This window comes from Apaloderma vittatum, unplaced genomic scaffold, assembly GCF_000703405.1.
Source record: "Apaloderma vittatum isolate BGI_N311 unplaced genomic scaffold, ASM70340v1 scaffold2021, whole genome shotgun sequence".
Lineage (NCBI taxonomy): Eukaryota > Metazoa > Chordata > Aves > Trogoniformes > Trogonidae > Apaloderma > Apaloderma vittatum.
In genome coordinates, this window is record NW_009698339.1 from 54,457 (window position 1) to 76,440 (window position 21,984).

The 21,984-nt window shown below is 43.0% G+C and overlaps 1 protein-coding gene across 1 annotated transcript in view; it reads right to left on the reverse strand.

Moving 5' to 3' along the window:
* The window catches only part of LOC104280345 (collagen alpha-1(XXII) chain-like), an 88,401-nt gene that overhangs the window by 35,385 nt on the left and 31,032 nt on the right, over positions 1–21,984 (reverse strand). Inside the window, exons 11-20 of the mRNA XM_009877965.1 lie at positions 17,650–17,712; positions 16,438–16,491; positions 15,452–15,493; positions 10,365–10,418; positions 9,792–9,845; positions 9,210–9,314; positions 5,542–5,595; positions 4,569–4,673; positions 4,119–4,163; positions 2,136–2,213 (exon numbers count right to left, since the gene is read on the reverse strand). Of these exons, the coding sequence (XP_009876267.1) occupies positions 2,136–2,213; positions 4,119–4,163; positions 4,569–4,673; positions 5,542–5,595; positions 9,210–9,314; positions 9,792–9,845; positions 10,365–10,418; positions 15,452–15,493; positions 16,438–16,491; positions 17,650–17,712 (654 nt within the window). The remainder of the gene's footprint in view (positions 1–2,135; positions 2,214–4,118; positions 4,164–4,568; positions 4,674–5,541; positions 5,596–9,209; positions 9,315–9,791; positions 9,846–10,364; positions 10,419–15,451; positions 15,494–16,437; positions 16,492–17,649; positions 17,713–21,984) is intronic.

Genomic DNA, 21,984 nt, shown 5'->3' on the forward strand with positions numbered 1-21,984 from the left:
ACTGCGTCAGGGGAGGTTCAGGTTGGATCTCAGGCAGCCCTTCCTCACGGAGAGGGTGCTCAGGCACTGGGATGCACTGCCCAGGGAAGTGGTGGAGTCACCGTCCCTGGAGGGGTTTAAGGAGAGGCTGGATGTGGCACTCAGTGCCCTGGTCTGGCCCATGTGCTGGTGCTGGGTCAGAGCAAGAGGAAAACATTTCTACGTATGCAGCACAAATATCCATTAAGCAACTTCAACATAAGCATGTGAATTCACCCTATTTCTCCAGGCAGTCCCCTATTCTGCTTGTGGCTCATCTAGGAAGAACACACTCTGCTAATATATAGTTTATGGCTCAGTGTTATGCAAATAATAACTCAATACTTTGGCAGACAAAGCAAAAAAGTCCTCATCTATATATACCTTTTGTGCAGGGAGCAAAGCTCATGAGACGTTAGAGGCACAGAAAGAAACAGGGTGAGGACTCCAATTATGAGTTGCCGGCTCTCAGCTCTGAAGCTGAAAGTATTATACTCGCAATTTTGTCACATTGCTAAAAAGGGCATAGGATGACACCTTTAATTCAGCATGTAATATGCACTGAAGCAGCTACCCTGACTTTCTTATCTTTTTTTTTTTTTTCTATGGGACTCAGTCTTTGCGAAAGCCTGATGGATTCAAGGTCATCCAATGTTTTTCAGAGTCTTTGCACTGAAGCTGATGTTATGATGAACCTACAGTGGAGAAAACCATCGTAACAGCTGTCAAAAAAAGTGATTAATGAAGCAGATTAAATAAATAAAAACAAATCAATCAGGAATAGTGTGTAGGTGGCTATTCATCCTGCCAGTGGTCAAACAACGATGACACAGAAAAAAGTAAACTTCTGTGGAGTCAAGTTCTTAGTAATCTTTGTTCATGGATACACAGATGCTAAAGTCCCAATGAAGAAAACTTGGTCGTCCACTGTACATCAGGATGCAGACGTGAACTCATCTATCCCTGTACTGAACCTGAAAAGTGATAATTACAAGCTAGCCACAGTCCAGTGACTTTCAAACAAACCGTATACTAATTTGTTCATTTCATTTTACTTTTAATTAAAATGAAACATTAAGAAATGCAAGAAGATCACTGTTCCTTACATAAATCATAACAACACCCAGCCAATGTTCCATCATCAGTAATCCTGTGAGGACCATGACACAGTCACAGTGTGAAACATGACTGACCCAGCCTGCTTTACCTTATATATTCAGCATGAGAAATGCAAATATTAACACGGAAATACACCTCAGAAAGCTAGATTTGTCAACCACTGTTACACAGTAATATGACTTACTGTTTCTATTAATTTCTTGTACTAATAGGGAAACTCAGATCTAGATAACCAGAGCAAGAAAACATTGCCTGTGCTTGGTACGGTGACACGGCACGTACAAGGGGTTCCAAAAGAATGCAAAGTCTCAGGTGTCCTCTAGCAATTACAAATAGGAATAAAGTTTGCTTCCTCCTAATCATATTCACTTGTAAAATTAAGTGCAAGGATTCCGAGCAGTCAGAGCACTCCTAAATCTCCCTGAGCTCAATAGCAGTTGTCCATGACAAGTCCCGGAACGATCAAACCCCAGCCACAAGAAAACCCAGCCTTTCCAGACCAGACTGGCAGATGCGCCTCATGGCCGAGCAGGAGGCAGAGCTGGATGAGGTCCAACTAAACATTTGTGGGAAATATAGGGACGACAGCTCTCTTGGAACTCAGCTGAGTGCTGAGTATGCCCCTGATGTGGGCACGTGTGGCACGCTGAGCCCTTCTCACGGGTTACAGCAAGGTTACATCGGCCCAGCAGACGAGAGCTGCTGGCTCAGCCCAGGTCTCGACTCAACACCCACAGCCTGTGTGTCAAGACGATGAGGAAAAGTCAGGAGTGACAGCCAGTGACCCCAATCACTCCTACAGCACTCTCCCGCCTTTTTCTTTCAACTAAAGAGCGCATCAAGAGCCCTCCCATCTGAGCCGCGGATGGCAGCCTCCGGACTAGTGGATGAAACCTCCCACAGGCTCTTGGCACAGCCGAACACGGGCAACGCAGCTCCCAGCTGGCAATGGTGAAGTTTTCACCTTGTTACTGGTTGCAGCAGGACCTGTTACTTACAGGAGGTCCAGCCAGCCCGATTCCTGGCACGCCTCTGTCTCCTGGCTGTCCCGGGAGCCCAGGAGCTCCCCTCTCACCCTGAAACAGAAGAAGAAGTTAAAGGTTGTGTGTACTGTTTAGAAAAGGTGTTTTTCCTTCTCTGTGTTTCTGTGGTAGATGGCTAACCCGCATAGGTTGCTAAAAATAGATCATTTGTCTGGGGAAAACAGAATTAGGGATGTTCAATTACACTGTAATGTTATCATTTCCTTCATCAATATAGGCTTACTCACAGAAGTGTATGAATAATTCTTTGTAAAAAAATAATGTGACAGTTCTGTCACTCTCTCTAGAGGACTGTACTACAAAAGGAGAGACCTCCCTTCTAGAAAACAGGATTTTCAATAGTAAAACCTGCAGAGCACAGACAACTACTTGACACTGTTTAATGGGCCTTGTAGACAGAGGGTTAAGAAAGAATTCAACTGTAATACTTAAATGTAATTTATGTTCTCGTGTTGCAGGAAGAAATTAAATAAGATTTTTATAGATTGCATTGCAGTTGCGAGATTCAGTCTCACACTGGCAGTAGACTTTTAACAATGAATCTTATTTATGTTATTTATTATTACGCTTTTTCCAGGTGTACAGAAGCACCAAGGAAATATTCTTACCCGCGGATTCCATCCACCCAAAATTCAGTCTACAATAACCTCTAATTTTTCCCATTTCTTTCTTCCTTATTAAACACATCTTATATTACAAAGAAACAACACTGCAAGGACAGCGGGAGAAAACGTATTCTGATTAGTTCAAATACTCCAGTAGATCCTTTATCTTTTATTTTATTCAAGAACATAATTTCAATGCAAAAAGTTCAATAGAATTTTACCACACACAGTTAAGATTCTTACCATCTTGTGTTAATATTGAATAGAATATTTAAAGAGATTTCTTTTAGTGGTTTTTTTCCTGACTTTTATATTAATTCTTAGTTTATTATTGTGTGAGAGTTCTGAACTGACACAGATATATACAACAGACTATAACGCACTTCTACAGGATGCAGCAAAATAAAAACATTTCATAGAAGTTTGTTTTTTTAAAAAATTTGGGACCTAGATGGACCTAGTCTCATACTGCTCTATTGCTCCTTTTATCATTTACAGAATCTGTTTCAATATCTCATTCTTCTTTCCGTCTGAATCAGGACACAGTCATTTCAAAGAGGAGAATTTCTGACAGGTCTGAAGATTCAGGCACAATCTAGATGCTCCCAGAAGCCAAGGAGTTTGCTGTTTTATTCCTTTCTCTCTTTGTCGTGTATTTATCATAGAATCATAGAATGGCCTAGGCTGGAAGGGACCTTAGAGATTATTTTAATCCCACCTCCCTGTCGCCAGGGACGTCACCTCTCGACTAGATCAGGCAACACATGGGGACCGTTTATAAGGGAATAAACATTATTTTCAGCTGAAGAAGTTAATTAACCTCATGAACGAGCTAGTCTCTGCTTGAACTACAATGCGGGAGAGTAAACTAGGACAAACTGGTCCTACTGGAAAACAATTCACATCCTCCTTGGAATGAGGTGAAGGAAACGAGTGCTAAGGCGTATCGCTCCATGAGGGGCTGACAGGCGGTCTCGGGAGCAGATCACCCTTTAGCTACGCAATGTCTCTCTGGCTCTATGGATTAAAGGTCCCCAGTTACAGTTTTCTTGAAGAAGTGTGCATTTAGCCCTCAGTCTGTGTTGAATTGACATAATGCTGGCAGAAATTTTAAACGTGGGAAGTTAACATAGCTAATTTGTATCTTAATATTTACATCTATGGACACATTGGAAATATAAAGAAAAGAACCTCCTAAAATGTAGAAGCTGATTTTTGAGTGAAAGCTGCACGGATTTTATTTTCCAGTGAAAAACAGACCATGTCTTCCCCGTAACTTTTTCTCCAGTTCCAGCAATGGAGAGAAGCCATCCACAATAAAGCTCACGCTCACCTTATGTCCAAAGGGTCCTGGCAAGCCTGGTGGGCCCCTTTGCCCCTAAAATGACAGAGCCAAAACCAGAAAATGATCACCCTGCAGCCTAACAAGAGCCTGGAGTTTGAGATAGTCAAGGCAGCCAACTTTCCCATCCCCGCTCCCCCTTAGATTCATGGAATAGTTTGGGTTGGAAGGGACCTTTAAAGGTCATCTTTTCCTGACAACATGTAAGCAAATTAAATAATCTGAAGGGAGTTTTACATTCAGAAATGCGGCTTCAGTTCTCTCTGGCTTTTCGGATGCGGCACTGCAACCTGCACCATTCTGCCCAGCCAAGCCTTTCGTGTCTTCAGCCTGTGAGCACTTGTGACCTCTACCACAAACCCACCGCTTTCCTGCAGCAGCTTCGCGCTCGTCTGTCTCACATGGAACTATTCAAGCACAAAGCTCGCGTGTGCTACTTACCTGTTCTCCATCTTTACCCTTACCAGGCAAACCTGGCTGCCCAGCAGGCCCTGGCTCACCAGCTGGTCCAGGTGAACCCACTCTTCCTTCTTTTCCAGGCTCACCCTGTAGAAGACAATCCAGCAAAACTCTTTGTAGAATGCCAAAGACCATTCCTGTCTTGGGTCTTTCACTGGGACTGAAAGATATGTGTTTTTTTCTAGCCTCCTCATCTGCATTTCTCTTGGTATCATAAGAAACCCTCTTTTACAGGAGACCTTTTCCTTCAGTAATCTCAAGGCATTTGTAATTTTCCTTAAGGAAAGTCAAAGGATGCTGAGGTAGATCTCAGTAAACTGGAAGATGATTTAACAGAAGGGGCTGGGATCCATCCCCTTTTAAACCCATGTTTCTCATTAATCACTCCTGGTCCATCACACAAAGATCGGGACTCCAGCATACTGGGCATTGTGTAATGTATGAGCAAATTACAAACCCCTGCCCTCAGAAAGCTCAGTGCCTTGCTGTGAGATGGGACAAAACAGGCCAGGCAAGCAAAAGGTAAGTGTGGATACACTGGGAAGCTGAACTAATGATCAAGAAAGCAGAAAATTCAGTTTCCTAACCACAAAAAGTCATTTATTCTTCCAGCTTTGGATTTTACAGTGATGAACAGGAGGTACTTAAAACACCAAATCTCCACTCGTCAGGCGTTGGGGACAGCAGGAGATCATAATTTCAAAATGTGCAGCAGTGACTTCACTGTATCCAATCGTAGCTCAGTGGCTTTATTTGGTAAATTATAAAACTGCAACAGGGTGAAAACCTTATAGCATATGTAAGAGAGTAGGTCAGACAAGATGATCTAGTGAGGCCACATGTCTCAACCGTGCACAAACCTACGAAATAATTTCCCAGTTCAGACTGCTTCTATTCCAAGTTACTTAAAATGCCCAAGAAGAAAAGAAACAAAACCATGAAAGAACAGACCCACCTTTTCCCCTTTTTGTCCTTCTTTTCCTGGTGGTCCAGGGTCTCCAGGCACACCCTGGAAAGAAAAGAACTTGAAAGCTTAAAACTTTCTTTTTAGGCAGTATTTGATCCTAGAGCAAATGGATAGACCTGTGGGGTCAGTACTATCTATCTCAAGGACGAGTACAGACAACCTGTAATCCAGAGAACACCACAGAAGAGCTGTGTACCAAGTGCTTAAAGAAGGCTTTTGGATTTTTTCCAATATAAAAAAGAGCTGAACAGCAAAAGTAGAAATTGAGCTAATCCCGTATGTGTGCATTCTCCTTCTACCAATAACTATTTTCCTCATACCATGAAATCCTCTGAAGCTCCTTATCTATTACCAACAAACCCCCAGTCACCACCTCTGTATCAGAGAAACCAAAAGCCTCACAATATTAATTTTTTATGGGTGCTGCTCTCCAAAGCTATACACCGGAAAACAGAGCTATGTTCATTTTACCCTCTATTTCACTTTTCAATGCTTTGCACATCTTGGCAGATCTCAAAGGATTCCTTGTCAAAATAAAGATGATTTAGAGCTTCAAATTAAATACTGTAACTTCCTAACTCACCAAAACACATTACGGAGTGGTACTCCATTTTAAGATGTGAAACGATGTCTTGGCCCCAGTAAGATTGGATTGACCTCCTCGCAGGATGGATGCAATAATTATTTTCCTTTCTGTACCAGTAAAAATTATTTCCAACTATATTAGCTTTTATAAGAAATATATTAGTACTACTGGTATAGAGGTTTGCTTAAAGTAATATGGAATTGGAAAAGGTCTTAATTTTCAAGAACATTTTTCAGTTTGAAATTAAATCACTACATTAATGCAAATAAATCCATCTTAACAATTAGTAGAAAGGCAATTTATGATTTCTTGGATTGTCTAGGTAATAAACTCTGCCTTAAAGAGCCCTCTGTGCTAAACCACCGTGCCTGAATGCATTAAAACATAGGGTCTAACTGCTTTTCTTCCACTTACTCCAGAGAAACCCCAAGGCACAAGAAAGAAAATTACACTCATGGAGCAGGAAGTAGAGTTAGCCCAGAGGATTTTTTTGCAAACGTGAAAAGTTCTCTCATGCACAACTTAATAATGGTGATGAACATCTACTGAGGTAAGGAGGACATCGCACTGATTTCAAGGCTTTGACTGTGGGATCAAATACTTATATGCTTTCAAAATAAAAATTGGAGTTTACCATGCAATCTTTGAAACAAGAACTTATGTTTTCAAAAGGAAAGGACAAATGAAAACGAGGCAACAGGAAGAAAACCAGAGACGATAAACATTGCAATTTTCCTCCTGAAGAGCTGGAAGCAAAAATCACTTTTAACAATTTGGTGAGGAATGAAGCAGCTCCATGCCTCCCTCTTGCTACAAATGAATACGAGAATATGTTGCATGGATACACCATTCCCAGGTGCCTCCAGATGTTGCAATTCAGCCACAGAAAAAGCATAACGAAAACCAGCCTTTTGAACCTGAGAGTGAACCCTGTGGAAGGGAAAACTAAACATAGTAAAGTCATTGGGGTGCAGATGGGAAAACAACCACAGTGATGCATACATACCACATTCCCTGGCAAGCCTCTTGGACCTGCGGGCCCTGCTGCTCCAGTCACACCCTGTTTTAAGAAAATAAAGTGTGTGTGCATATGTAATTTACAACTTTTACCACCACAGGAACAAGATGCTCCAAGTGAGACTGAACTTCGTGTCAGACAAGGTGTTGTACAAGCACAGTGCCAAAACCCAGCATTTTCACGGAAGACTTTGTAGCGTAAAGAAGCATGAAACAATATAAAATGCATGAAGACTCTCTTTGGTAGCTTAAAATTACCTTCCATCAGAATAAATCCTAACTCTAGCTAAGATACAGGAAGAAAAGTCTGAGCCTGAAACATCAACAGAACAGAGGACAATATGTTGATATATCAGTAAAATAAAAATCTAGGTCAACAAAATATGTTTTGTTGACAATTCTACCTTTCTCTACTCTGGGGAACAAAACCTCAAAACATTCATTTACACTCAACAGATGAACAGCACAAACCATTCAGCATCATAGTTCACAACTGCAGGTTTTTTCTGCCTGCAGGTGAAAGATTTTTAAGGTGGGAAATGCCATATGTGTCCCCAAAAATCCACAGGAGACATGAGAGAACAGATATTTGGGGATTTGCATGCCCAGAGAGATGTATGTTTGGGGTTACCAGGCTATATTTAGACATTTTCCTCTACACTCGACTGTATCAGGTTGAAGTTGCTACCTCTGTAGTTGCTTATCACCCTGCACTGGCTAGGATTCACCTGCCACCACAGCTTTGCAAGGACAAGGACTTCTATTAGCATACCTAATCCATCTAGAGCTAAGCCAGACAGACTATCTAAAAACATCTACATCAGCAGATTGAAATAATCCATCTGACTTAGAGTAAGCAGAAGTCCCTTCTGCTGGAAAGGCTGGGCAGTAACATCTTGCAGAAGGATGATGCAAACAGTTGGGAGGTGATGAAGATCTTCCACAGCACAGCTCTTCACAAAGTGAATGTCTATCTGTTGCCTTTGGCTCACCAGAAGAGAATTAAAGGTTTTCTCAGGACTGTGTTACATAAAGTCACTGGTCTATGAGCCAACAGAAACATTTGGAGCAGTGTCAGACTGTGAAAAGATGGCAAAAAAAAAGGTGACTCTATAAACCTGTATTTCCATATCATCAGCATCATCAGAGCCCACAGGTTATACAAAGAAATAAAGCCAACAGATAGGTTTCATGGACGGGGGACATTTTTTGCCTTTTTTTTTTTCCCCTTTTCTTTTCCTAAAAAAGATTAAGGAGTCTTTCAACCAAGAGTGAAAGAGAGCTGGGAACAAGCAGTTCAAAGTTTAGGGTCAAAGCACGGCTAGAGACAATCTCTAACTGTAAGCCCAAGAAGGAAAACCATGAACACAGAAGTGGAAGGAGAAATATCAGTATTCTAGGACGCCTGATTTGGATTTGTTATCCTCTCCTTTTCCCAGACACAAACATCTTCTCTCTCAATCATTATTTCAAATAGTTCTCCAGTCTTCCTTCTCTGCTTGCAAAGAAAGTATGTGGCCTTTTATTCAGCCGCAAAGGGCTTATACGCTCTCACAATAATAAAACAGGACTCGAATTCTTTGCTGTTCTTTCGCACACAGTGGGAGAACCACAGCGCTCCCTCCAACATACGCCTCAAAAAAGCAGTATGTGATGATCCCCCTGGTGATGAGACTGTGTTAAAGAAAGCAGGACTAAGAAGCCTGAAACCAACCGTGATCAAAACCTAATTCAGGCTGCTGAGGAGAAGTGAGCTCCCCACAGCAGCTGAATGCCTGGGGTCGGCACCTCACCCAGAAAAGAGGGGTCTTTATTAGAAAAGGAGAGACTTAGCCAATAAAAGATGCACAATTTGGAGCTGGGCTGGCTGGGGCAGTGATCTGCTGGGTGCAGCTGTGCCTGTTTGCCCACCAGCAGCGAATCTGCCAGCTGCAAGCTGTTTCCTGGGCTCAAGCAGCCCAGGATTAAGCTACTGGAAGGCATTATTGACTTCAATGTCCCTTCAGGTGTGTTATTGCCAGGGAAAAATGCTGCAAGGGAAACAGTTACTCACCTTCTCTCCAGGGGCTCCAGCTTCTCCTTGGGCTCCTTTCTGCCCCTTTGTACCCTGTGCAGAAAGAAGAGAGATGCTGGCTGATTAGAGATGGGTTGGGACTGCCTACCAGACAAAAAAAAAAACAAACTTCAAGATGCCTGAATGCACACCAGGCAATGTTTTTTGTTAATCAATTCACAGAGGAGTTTAACAGATGAGGAAGTGGCTCCCAGTTCTTTGTGCAGTGAGAAAATGATATATAAAAATAAAACCCCGAGACATAACACGAATTACTAATGACTGATCAGCTCGGAGGCTATTTTTCAGCACAGAATGCTGGCACTTGCAGGTGTTCCTCTGGGTGAAACTCCTTCCTATCCTCAGGCCTACCAGCTCCTTCATTTCCACTCAGCTGTGATGGTCTCCCTGCACAGAGGAAATTTTGCCAGCAGCTCTCAAATACAAACAATAGTCCCAGTCCAGAGGATTTGTCCCATTCTGGGCTCTTGGTGTACAGGTGAAGAATTATTTACAGTGATACTGACTCTGAAGGTGGGCTTTCGTGTCATGTCAAAGATCTTCAGGGATGGACCCTCTTACCTGTATTCCTGCAAGTCCTGGGACACCTTGTTTACCTGGGATTCCAGGTAATCCCTGAAAAAAACCACAAGGAGAGGTGAAGCAGCTGAAGGAAACTGCTCCTGAGCAGGAGACATTTCTCCTTCCTCCCACTGAGAGAAGAGAGAGTGATTTTTAAAGAGGCTGTGACTGCAAAGGACTCTCTTCCCCCTGGAGGCTCCATCCAGAACAAAAGCAGTTCAGAATACAAATGGAGTGGCCAAATGCACAATTTAGCTGGGTCACTCCACTTCAAAAGCCCTTAATAAATCCTGTACAACCTTACTGCCAGCCAAACTCTGTCCAGCAAACCCCACAGCCCTCTTTTCAGCTACTAAGGCCCAAAGCAATAAATTAGGTGCTTAAATTCTTGTAGTCATTTAGCTTCCTTTACAGTGAGTAGAAAGCCAGCACCACTGTTTCCTTTTCTGATGAAGGAAGCATCCCAACGGTGGAAGGAGCATGTCCCACCCTCTCTCTCCAAAACTGGCAACTCTCATGTCCTCTCCTTGCTAAAGTTCAAAACTACCCAAAGAAACACTTGGCTGTGCTTACAGGTTCTCCACTCGTTCCTCGATCTCCTTTCTCTCCTTTTGGTCCAGGTTCACCCTGATATAAAAAACAAGACAAAGAGAGAAATAAAAGCTATTTGCATGGCTGGAAGTCATACTAGACCTGTTTGGAAAGAGGATTCTTATGAACAGTTATTTGTATCTGATGTTCAAAATTGCTATCGCTTAGTAAGACTTGGGAGATCATTGTCTAGTCTTCTTGGACTGCTGTGATAAAAATTTCAAATTTAATTTCAATTTAAAAAGAGAACAGTTTTCCTTCCCAGGGACCAGCAGTTAAAGAATTTACCATTCCAAAATGTGATCAGTTCAGCTCGACTGTACTGAAAGGCCAGATGATATGACCAACAGCAAAAGCACCAGCGCCACTGCACTGACCTCTCTGTAGGGCCACAGACCTCACGTCATCCTACAGCTGGGGAAATTATCCCACATGCAGACAGTTCCCTATTCCACCTATAAGGAAGGGGTGCTCAGGGTCTCATCTCGAGCACTTCCAGCCATGTGCACTATGCAGCTTTTCCTGATCTCCAGTTCTGTGAACATCTCCTACACTGATGCAACCCCTGCTCTCCGCTGCAATGTCAGTACGTTATTTCATGGACCATCATCACCGACTAATTGGATTATTTACTCTTGTTCTTCCTCCTTACGGTAAATTGAAGATGCTTGCGCATAGAAGTTCATCAGCTTTGTTCTGAGCTCTAGAACACTAATCAGTGAGTCCATATTTCTGCTTTTTATAGATTGAAAAGGAACAGCACACAGTTATGGAACTAGCTGGAATAAACCTGGCACTGCATGAATACTCACATTTGTATATTTACACGAACATATGTATACAGGCAGCAGAAATCATTACCTATTCATTATTTATCACACAAAGTGTTTCAATTATGCAATCAGGGAAAAGTAAGAACATCAGTGATTTAAGCTACATACACAAGCAAGGAACAGTCATCAGTCAAAATGCACAGCCCAAGACAAATCAGCTTGAATTCTATTCACGTCAGCTATTTGCCAATCATTTCTGCAACACCTGGGATTTCAAAGTCCATTTGCAAATGACTCTCTAACAGACAAAATAAATGTAGCTGCATAAATATTACTTATGTCTGCATTTATTATGCATTATGAATAAATATTATCATCTGTGATAAATAATAGGAAGAATTTTACTCTACAAGTAGCACCCCGTCAGCTCAACTTTCCATCAGGCAGTCCCTCATGCCATCTAGTGGCCTTCAGACAGATAATGGCACCACACGAAGTAGATCAAGCAAAGGGTCTTATGCAACAAACCACTACGGTTGTGCCTGCAAGTTGTTTTGTGTCCTGACATTTCAGGCTCTGAAACCCTTTTGAGAGGGCGAAGCAATAGAGCACAGACATATGGCAATAAATGTGTAGGCAGGGATGGTGTTACTGAGTGGGAATAAGGGCACATCTTACCACGGAAAACAAGTCTGTAAGGGGAAGAAAAGTCAACAGGGAAAGCAATGAAGTTTTTTTTGAATATTCTCCCATTTTTTCCCTGATACTTGGCTTCAATGGTAAAATTCAGCAAAATTCCGGTCTAACGCCCTTGCACAGCCACAAACATGGGTAGAGGCAGCATTTTGTAACTCAACCTGCCAGCAAATCTGCCTGCGAGTCCTTCCAGATTCGCCAGCCCCACGACTACCTGCCGAGACTGCTGACCCTGTTCGCCAGTGCCACGTACTGTGGGGACCTCTGCCCCTGGCAGCTGGACCTCAGCCACTGCCACCCACCTCTCTCCTACAGCTCAGTGAACAGCCATCAGCAGATGCCAACCAGCACTTAGTTTCCCTGATCTGCTCTTGGCAGTGCCCTCCTGTAGTGCCTGTTCAACACTTTAAGTCAATTCTGTGCCACTTAAAGGAGAGCAAATGCAATGGGCGCTCGGCTGTGCCCCGCTGCGGAGGGAGACAGAACGCAAAGTGAGGAGCCATCTCCCGTTCTGCTGCTTTTCTTTGCCTTTTCCAGCAAAACCACCACTGTGTTTTCTGCACACTTCACCTCCAAGAAATGCTTGATGATTTGAATGGACTGGCCTAAATAAACGAAAAATTCCGTGCACCCCATAGAAAACAATGACTCCCTCACCTCTACCCCCGGGCTGCAACAGCAAGTTTCTGCAGAGCTCAGAGCACAGGCTGATTTTAACTAGTAATAAGTAAACAGAGTAATGGTGCTGCTGCCTCCTAGCCAGGCTGTGTTTCTTGACTCTGCCTGTGTAAGCTGCTCCCTGGTACTACACACCATATACTCAGTGGAAAAGCAATGGCAAGCATCGTGTTGTGGAGAGTGCGTGACAACTTCCAGCACCCTGCTGCTCCTGCAGCCTCTGTAACATAACACATGACACCCTCCTAAAGCTTATCACTAGCTTCTGACACCTTAATTTGTAAAGCTGCAAATCAAAGGTAACTGTCCTTAGGCCCCCTTCTCCTCCCAAAGCTTGCAACACCGTGTGCAGACCTGTATCATCACCTTCATCCAGCACATTGACCTGTTGACACACCCTAAGTCTTTTATTCTTTACTGCCTTGCAGCTCATTTACAAAAGTAACGCCTCCAAAGCAAAAAAGACAACTTCTTATGTGATTGACAACATAAGATGCCATTGGTCTGTATATTTCCTTAGTATGTCATAGCAAAGTATGAGGCAAAAGGAAAAGTGAACCAAAGAAAACTTCCCTCTGTTTCCAGTACCACCTTCCTATTTCCTTCAGCCTCTGAAGAACCTGGAATACACACTTTCTTTTCTAATGGCACTCTTACAGCCTGTCTCTGCCATTTATACATGCTATAAAGCCTCCTGATCCTTAACAAGCTAATTCACATACCAGTGGTGTCATCCTAGGTAATGCCAGGTATTTCCCACTATGCAATGCAAGTGAGGAGTAAAACTTCTTTTAAAACATTATTTAAGAGGCTGGGACATAGCTATACGCTGTCCCAGGCACAACTGGTTTGGATGCTGCTGTCACCAGGACAGCCATGGACTTTTCATCATGACAGGTTACAAGGGTGAGTTCGCCCAGAACCAGCCTCAAGCTGAGATTTTCACCGTAAGCATTTAAATAACATGGAAAATACTAACGTGCTGTGTGTCTATCAGATACAAGGGGCAATAGGCCAGAGGCTGGGTTTATGACAGACGTTACTTACAGGAATCCTAGGGTGTGGGGTGAAGAAGGCTGTCTGGAAGAGAAACCAGAGCGTTAGAAGAAGCACTGCCTGTTTTCCTTGAAATGCAGTAACTTATGTATTCTCCTTGTCATTACAGATTGTATCCATCATCAGGTTTATAAATGAACAACTCATTGTTACATCTGGCTGTTTGGAAAACAGCCTACAAGTATCAGACATTTCCTAGCGCATTTGGAATATGAACATAAACTCAGAAACATCCTGTATGTCCCACTGCTATGAAAAAACATACAATCTTTAACCTTGTTAGCAGGTTTACTGTTAGCAATCTCCAGCTCAATTTTCCACTTGGAGCCATCTTCAGTATTGTTCAATTTTCTGTCTCTGTGGCTGAACTTGGTGTGTTCTCTCCCTGCTTTGTGTCATGTACAAGGCACATACATCTCAATAAGGTTGTCTCGGGGATTGCAGAGTCATCCTGAACAACTAGCCACAAAAAAAAGCATCAAGTTTTTTGGAGAGAGGCAGTGTCTTTTATCAAAACTGGTAAAATCAGGAAGAAAAATTTTGTCCTTGATTAAACGAGGCCATGTCAAAATCATCACTTATTTTTACAGCAGAAATCATTTCTCCCTACAAAAAAAAGAAACATGAGGAGTTGGGCACATCTCTACATCCAGCCCTGCTGTACCCTGTTTGCAGGCTGCCTTCACCTTGACGATGACATTTATCCTTGGGGGTGTGACTGGATCATTTTGGCGTGATACACATGGAGTCTTCCTACACAACGCTGTGAAGCATCCTTTGGCACGGACTAAGGAGGCCCAACTAATTGCAGTGAATACATTAATCCCCCACTGCTGCATGGAGATCCATAGGCACTTGATTTTCACCAAGAGACCTTGATTCAAATTATCTCCATAATGTGATTGCGGTGGCTGTAACCAGTGGTGGCGAGCAAAGCTGAAAGCTGGACATCTGCCATTTTTTATAGGATTTATGACTGGGATCAGCCCTCCTATTTCAAGAACACATCTATTCCCAGGCCTTGCTCCAAGCTGCTTGCTCAGATTTTGTTGGAGGGAACAGTGAGGTTTATGTATTTACATTCAGTGGATGCTGGTTTAATTGCCTGTAGTGAACTTCATTTTAATTATACTCATGCTGCCGAAAGTAATTTTGCAGGCTCATTTTTAAACCAATAAATTGATGTTTTCTTTAGGGTTTTTGTTGTTTTTTTGTTATTACTAACAGAAAAGCTATGTGCAATCAGGTGTGACTGGTTTGTGCAGAACTCGCAATGAAATCTGAGATGAGAAGGTTTTTCTGGGGCTAGGGCACACCAAGGCTCGGTATGTGATGGAGGATCTGGGAGGCTACAGCATTGCTGAATCTGAATCCTCCACCCTGTAGGTTCCTGTCAACAAGAAGCAGAACCCTCTGTTCTTTCTGGAAGAAGGTGAATTGTTCCCCAAGAAGACAAGCTGTTGTTCACTGGTATCTGCGCAGAGCCATCCTGACGGTCTCAGCTGGAAAAATTGATTTTATCCCAGAAAATCTGTATGAATGCACTCCCTGTTGTTAGCCACGATCTTCTTCAGACAGATCCCACAGCTACTAAACAAGCCACAAATTCAAGGGCTACCATAAGGCAAGGGCATACAAAGATGCTGTTTGCAAAGAGGCAAAGACACAACCTCCCCCAAAAGTAGAAGGACCAAATACACATTGATATTGCTTCTCTGAAGCAAAGGGAAATAATCTCAGAGTAAATGGGTCCTACAGTCTCTGCAGAGAAGCAGAGAAAAGCTTTATTTCTGAGGAATTTGGGGCAGAGGGGAATTGTGATGGTGCCTTAAATATTGTCACAGCACAGAACACAATCTTACTTACTGTTCCAGGTAAGCCTGGTGGTCCAGGAGAACCCGTGTCACCCTAGAGAGAGAAGAAAAATAGAACAGGATATAAAAAGATGCCCAAATAAACCTCAGTGCTATCAGATACAAGGTGCAACATTACCAGATGAGATGCAACCCAATGACAACCTGTCAGCTCAGTGACACTGAAAATCCCATAGCCCTCCTCTGGTGGGTAAAATTTGCCCCATTGCTCTGGACAGAATTTCTGCTATCCTTGCTTTGTTGCATATAGGAATCTCACTTTGCTCTCTTTATCACTTTATGACCTTATCATTGATTTGACTTCATAGGTCAATTAATTTCTACCGTTACCCTATCCAGTGTAGGAGTAATATGAATTCTAATCTGTGCTTTTTTAAGGCTCATTTAAGAAACTTAAGATTCATAGAACCACGTCATGGGTTGAGTTGGAAAGAACATCTAGCTCCAAACCCCTGCCACGGGCAGGGACACTTTCCACTAGACCAGGTTGCCCAAAGCCCCGTCCAACCTGGCCTTGAACACTTCCAGGGAGGGGGCTTCCACAGCTTCTCTGGGCAACCTGTGCCAGTGTCTCACCACTCCCACAGCAAAGAATTTTCTCCTACTATCTCATCTGAATCTATGCTCTTTCAGTCTGAAACCGTTACCCCTCATCCTGTGATGGCACTCCCTGAGAGAGTCCTTCCCCCTCTTTTCTGCTGCCGCTTTTAAGCACCAGGAGGCTCCTATAAGGTCTCCCTGGAGCCTTCTTTTCTCCAGGCTGAACTCTCATTCTGTCCTCACAGGGGATGTGCTCCAGCCCCTGGTCATCCTCATGATGTTTCTATTGTTTCTAATCTTTCTAGAAACTTCTGAGGAAGATTGGAAACTGCTAGTGTTTCTAATCTTCCTCTGATACTCTCCTCTATCATTTGTCTCTGTGCCCTTGCCTTTTTACCTCTCTTGTCTAAGGAGGAACATGTTCATTTCATAACTCACCTTTTCTCCTCTTTCACCTTTCCATCCTGGGAGACCATCTTTTCCTTTTTCTCCCTAAAAGCAGGAAAAGAAAGAAGGAAACATCCATGGTTTGATTTGATTGCATTAGTCCCACTGGGATTTTATACTTTCAGATGATCTTACCCGTCCTCCAAGATGTAGTGCTATCAGTGAAAAATGTAACTTTTCAGAGATAGCTTCATCTAATCCATACTATTTTCAAAAGCCAATGAATAGCAATTAAGTTCATGGAAATGAAAGCATCAGTCCTAAATCCACTTGCATGTCATACTGCCTGATCAAATTATAAACCGCAGATTTTTTCTAGATGGAGAAGAGAGGCACCAGAACAGGAGTTACAAGTCCAAGCGGACATTCATACTACCACCTTTGTGTATGTTTCTGAATCATCCATTCCCTTGTGCCTGCTGCTCTGTTTTGCCCTGGTATTTTTTTTTTTTTGCCTCAGAATGTGAGGTTAACAAGGACGATGATACACAGAATGTGTTTAACCTGCATTCACATAGGAACCATCTGACCTACATTTCTATGATTTTATATATAGAGAGAATATATTCTATATCCCATGCTCTGCAAAACATATAGCAAGAAGAACTGTAAGACCTCAGTTGCCTTTAGGTCCTTCTTGCTCACATTCAAGGAGGCAATTATCAGGAGTACAGGCCTCATTTACATGGCTGAATTTACTGCCAGGCTCCTGATCTAACTCTTCCCCAGTATGCAGATGCCCCTGGAGGTCTGAAACGAGCCAGTGGGGGCAGCAGACACCAGGACATGGGCTGAAGTTAGTCCATCAGAAGATGATCCAACCATCTGAAGCCTTCTCCAGGGTTCAGTGAAAAGAAGGATTTGTGATATTTTTTCCTAATATTATTTTTTTTAAAACGTTCTTAGATCAAGTATTTTTTTTCTGAAAGTGAGGCTTAAAAAACACCGTACCTCTTCTTCTGCCTCACAAGCCATAACCTTCTGCATTCAGGATAGACAGTTCATGGGCACATCTACTGTAACTATGACCAGTCACTAGGCAGTAAAGTACCTTTTTGCAAGGGTTACTCGGTGACCTTGCTGGATGCCAACCAGCTGCTCACCAAAGCAAGAGAAAGAACATCATGTAGGAACACTCAAGATAAGTACTCCTGGTGCCAAATGGCCAAAAAAACCCCCAAGCTGTGGCTCAAAGTCACTCACTTGGTCTCCTTTTTCTCCTCTAAGTCCAGGTACACCTTGAAGACCAGGAAGACCTGCTTCACCCTGAAAGTAAGACAAAGAAGTGTGTGATATCTAGAAAAAGGCATCAAGCATGGATTCTATTTATAAAAGCCATTATTCTCAAATATAATTAAGAAGGACAAGGCAGAATGGAGGGCCGCACTCTTCTCTCACTCACGTCAGCTGAAAATGCATCAAGCCTGCTCCTTAGGGTTGGCTAATCTAGCCACAGTGCCTTAAGCCAAAGAAGGATGAAACCTTGATTTAGCTGTCTGTATCTCTTCACATGTCTGATATTAGACTGAGAATTGTTCAGAACTCATAATGACTGCAGATGGTTTCTTCTTGATACCTAGTGACACCGTGATACATATGTCTATGCTGTAGGCCAGAACCTGCCCCACATGGCATTGATTATAGATTAGTTTACCAAGTATTTTCTTATTCTTGGAAAATCGTTACTTATATCAGCAGCTAAGACCTCTCTTTTTTTTTGCTATTACACTGTTAAGAGAATTCAGGACATGTTTTCTTCCTGTTGCTCAGTAGCAGGATCAAGCAAGCAAATAAAAGCAGCTAAAAAAAAAATAAAGTTAACTTCCCTTTACATTTTTCATGATCTAGTGTAGTTTGGAAATGCAAAAACTGTACTGTATTACTCTGAATGGTACAGATGTTACCTGATGAGTAGATTTAGAATTTTCAGGATGTACTATTGAACATTTGTAGTGGGCAGATGCGTGAATGTTTGCCTTCAACATTTCTTGGCATTTCACAAACCCCCAGCTCGGTCAAAAACAAGACCAGTTTCTGGTCCCCAGTGGCAAACTGAGAAGTGCCAAATGGAATGTGGTAGCGGGAAGCAGGAACCAGAGGCCTCAAACAGCCTTGGCCCAGTTATGCGTGAGGAAAGGAGTCTTGGAAGGCAGGATGGCCTTGCCTCGTAGCATATCTCCCATGGAGACAAGGCAATTGTATATAGTTGTAAACAGTGAAGTGCCCTGCTTCCCTACCGGATATACCATACGTCTGCATATAGAAAAAGTGTGTATAAATTGAGGTGGGATAAAGCAAAAAGTCTGGCAACAGACAAAAGAGACAGAAGACACAAGGCAGAAGAGAAGCAGCAGCATGTAGACAGAAATGAAGACAACTTGAAGAAAGAAGTGCAGGAGGAGAAGAAAAGACGACGATAACGTTGAATCCTCGTTGGTGGGACCAACGCAGGAACCCAGACCGGCGATCTCTGTCTCTCTCTCTCTTCCCTCTCCCCTACACCCTTCCTCTCTCTCTTTCTCTCACTTTCCCCTTTGTCACTAAGTAATGCAAGGACTATCATACCGGTTACTTAGTTTATGCTGACGTTTCTTTCTTGTAGTTAAGTATGACATTGTCTGTTAGAAGTTGTTACATGTCCTTTTTCTTTGTTATCATTACGTAACACGCAGTTTGCTGCAGTTTGTTGTATGCCTAGCCTCTTGCTGTTTGTCATTAAGTCACAGTATATTGCCTGCCCCAATGTGTCAGGTAACTAAAACTGGTTATCGTGAGTCTGATCTATATCTTATGAGAAATTAATAAATGTTTGTGTATGGACCTTGAAACTTATCTTATCATTGTCCGCTCCATTGGGAAATTATGAATCTAAGTCACTTCTCCCCCTCTCCTAGGCAGGATGTGACAAAATTTGGATTTCTTTCTGTTTGAACGCTACCTTGGAGTTTCTGCTTAATAACGCTTGCTACAGGAGTAATTATGATGTCTGTGTCACGTGTTTGTTCTAAATCAAGTTTGTTCTATATCAAGTGTTCTCAAACTTAGCTGCAGGTTGACCTAGTTTGTCATTCGAAAATAACCATGTGGTTTCCTATTTATAACTAATTCAGCTATCTGCAGTTGTAGTGCAATACCACACAGGATCTCAGTAATGGACAGGATCCAAATGCACTAAATGCTGTACAAATACTGAGATGGGTGGATGTTGCATTGTGGGACATAGTTTAGTGGGTTGATAGGGCTGGGACAACGGCTGGACTCAATGATCTTCAAGGTCTCTTCCAGCTGAAACTGTTCTATGATTCTAAGGTAACTAAGAAAACGTGATCCCCGCCCTAAAATAATGACCTCTGAAGTATGGGAAAACTCAAAACATTATCATGATACAGATGCAATGAGTTTGCAGAGGTCATCAGGTGAGGAACAAGACGCTTTGGTGGCTGAGTATGAATAGGAACATCAGGGAGATGTTTGGAGAATTCTAAAGTAAGTGACATTTGGTGACGCAGGGAGTGGTGCTTAACGAGAGCCACTGCAGGATCCTGGATGACGATGAGATCCCAGGGATCACAAGGACAGAGGGCCTAACACTAAAGGAGAAAAAAAGAGAATTCGAAGTAAAACCGAAAACATTGGTGTAGCTTTGGGCTCTGAACAGGCACTGAAGCAAAATGTCAATGAGTCTGTATGAGCTCAAGGACAGAGAGATAATACAAAACAGCCACTGTGGATTTGCTAAAAACTAATCATGTCAAAATCATCCAGCTCCCTCCCTTGACACAATAACTAAGCAGACAAGAAGGACACATTTGTGTGATGCATGTTGACATTAGTAAGCAATCTGACACAGGCCAGCATGATGTTCTCTTTACCAAATTGCAAAAATACGGTGTAGGGTCTCTGAAGGACTCTGTAAGACTGATTGAAAAAAAATTACAGTAAACATCTGCTACTATGTGTTTCCCGTCAAATTCAGAGTCTATATGAAGTGCTCTAAAGGGCCTGTCTATGCAATATTTTAATATATGACTGATAGGACAGAAAAAGGGAGCTTTTATTAAATCATAGAATCATAGAACAATTCAGGTTGGAAAAGACCCTTGGGATCATCGAGTCCAACCATCAACCCTACACTACAAGGTCACCCCTAAACCATATCACCCAACACCGCATCTAAACGACACTTGAACACATCCAGGGATAGCGACTCAACCACCTCCCTAGGCAGTCTGTTCCAGGGTCTGACCCCTCTTTCCGTGAAGAATTTCTTCCTAATGTACAGCTTAAACCTGCCCTGTTGCAATTGGAAATCATTCCCCCTGGTTCTGTCCCTAATTACCTGTGAGAAGAGACCAGCACCAACCTCTCTACAATGTCCTTTCAAGTAATTGTAGAGCATGATGACATCCCCCCTCAGCCTCCTCTTCGTCAAACTGAACAGATCCAGCTCCCTCAATCGCTCCTCATAAGGTCTGTTCTCCAGGCCCTTCACCAGCTTTGTTGCCCTCCTCTGCACTCGCTCCAACACCTCGATATCTCTCCTGTACTGAGGTGCCCCAAACTGAACACAATACTCAAGGTGCGGCCGCACCAGTGCTGAGTACAGAGGGACAATCACCTCCCTTCTTCTGCTGGTCACAAATGTGTGGAGAACACTATGCTGTGGAGAGGGAGGCAGGTGTTTTGGAAGGTGGTATGAAGATTCGAAACAACCCTCTGGGAAGATGATGATGGTTGGAATTGATGATCTAAGAGGTCTTTTCCAACCTTAATGATTCTATGATTCCATGATCCGGAGTGAGTGGAAGTGCATTGGTTGGGGTCTGATCCTTCATTGCACTGGGCCAGAGTTGCCCAGCAGCTGTGTGCTCTGCAGGTTGTTGGCCCGGTAACCGTGCAATGACACCTCTGGGCAGTGACCACAGGAACCACTGAGGAAGGAAACAAGAACTGCTCCCTGAGAGCCTGGTGTGAACACTCCTGAGGAACAGCCTCCTGTGTCATGGTGATGTCCCGTTATCTGAGACATCAGGTAAGGAAACCTTCCTGGGAATTGAGTGATACCTGTCAGGGAGGTTATAAGGAACTTCAGAATAGGAGCACAACAGTCTTCACTTGCGTGGTGGTGCAATTGTCACCCACAATTGTGCCTAATCACAATAAACCTCACTTTGTACCTTGGAACCTTATTCCCTCAAAGGGTAGACAGTGGCAGGGGGGTCTGACTGTGACACCCTGACAAATAGGAAAAATGGTCAGCAATTCACAGAATCATAGAATGATTTGGGTTGGAAGGGACCTTCAAGATCATCTTCTTTCAACCCTCCTGCCATAGGCAGAGACACCTCTCACTGGACTCAAGCCTCCATCCAACCCGGACTCAAGTTCCTCGTCTTCTAGAACTAGCATCCTGACTTATGTGAGGTGTTGTATTGGGTTGGCCTGGTTGGATTTTGGTGGCGGGAGGTGGGGGAGCTGCAGGGTGGCTTCCGCAAGAAGCTGCTAGAAGCTTCCCGAGGTTGATAGAGTCAATGCCAG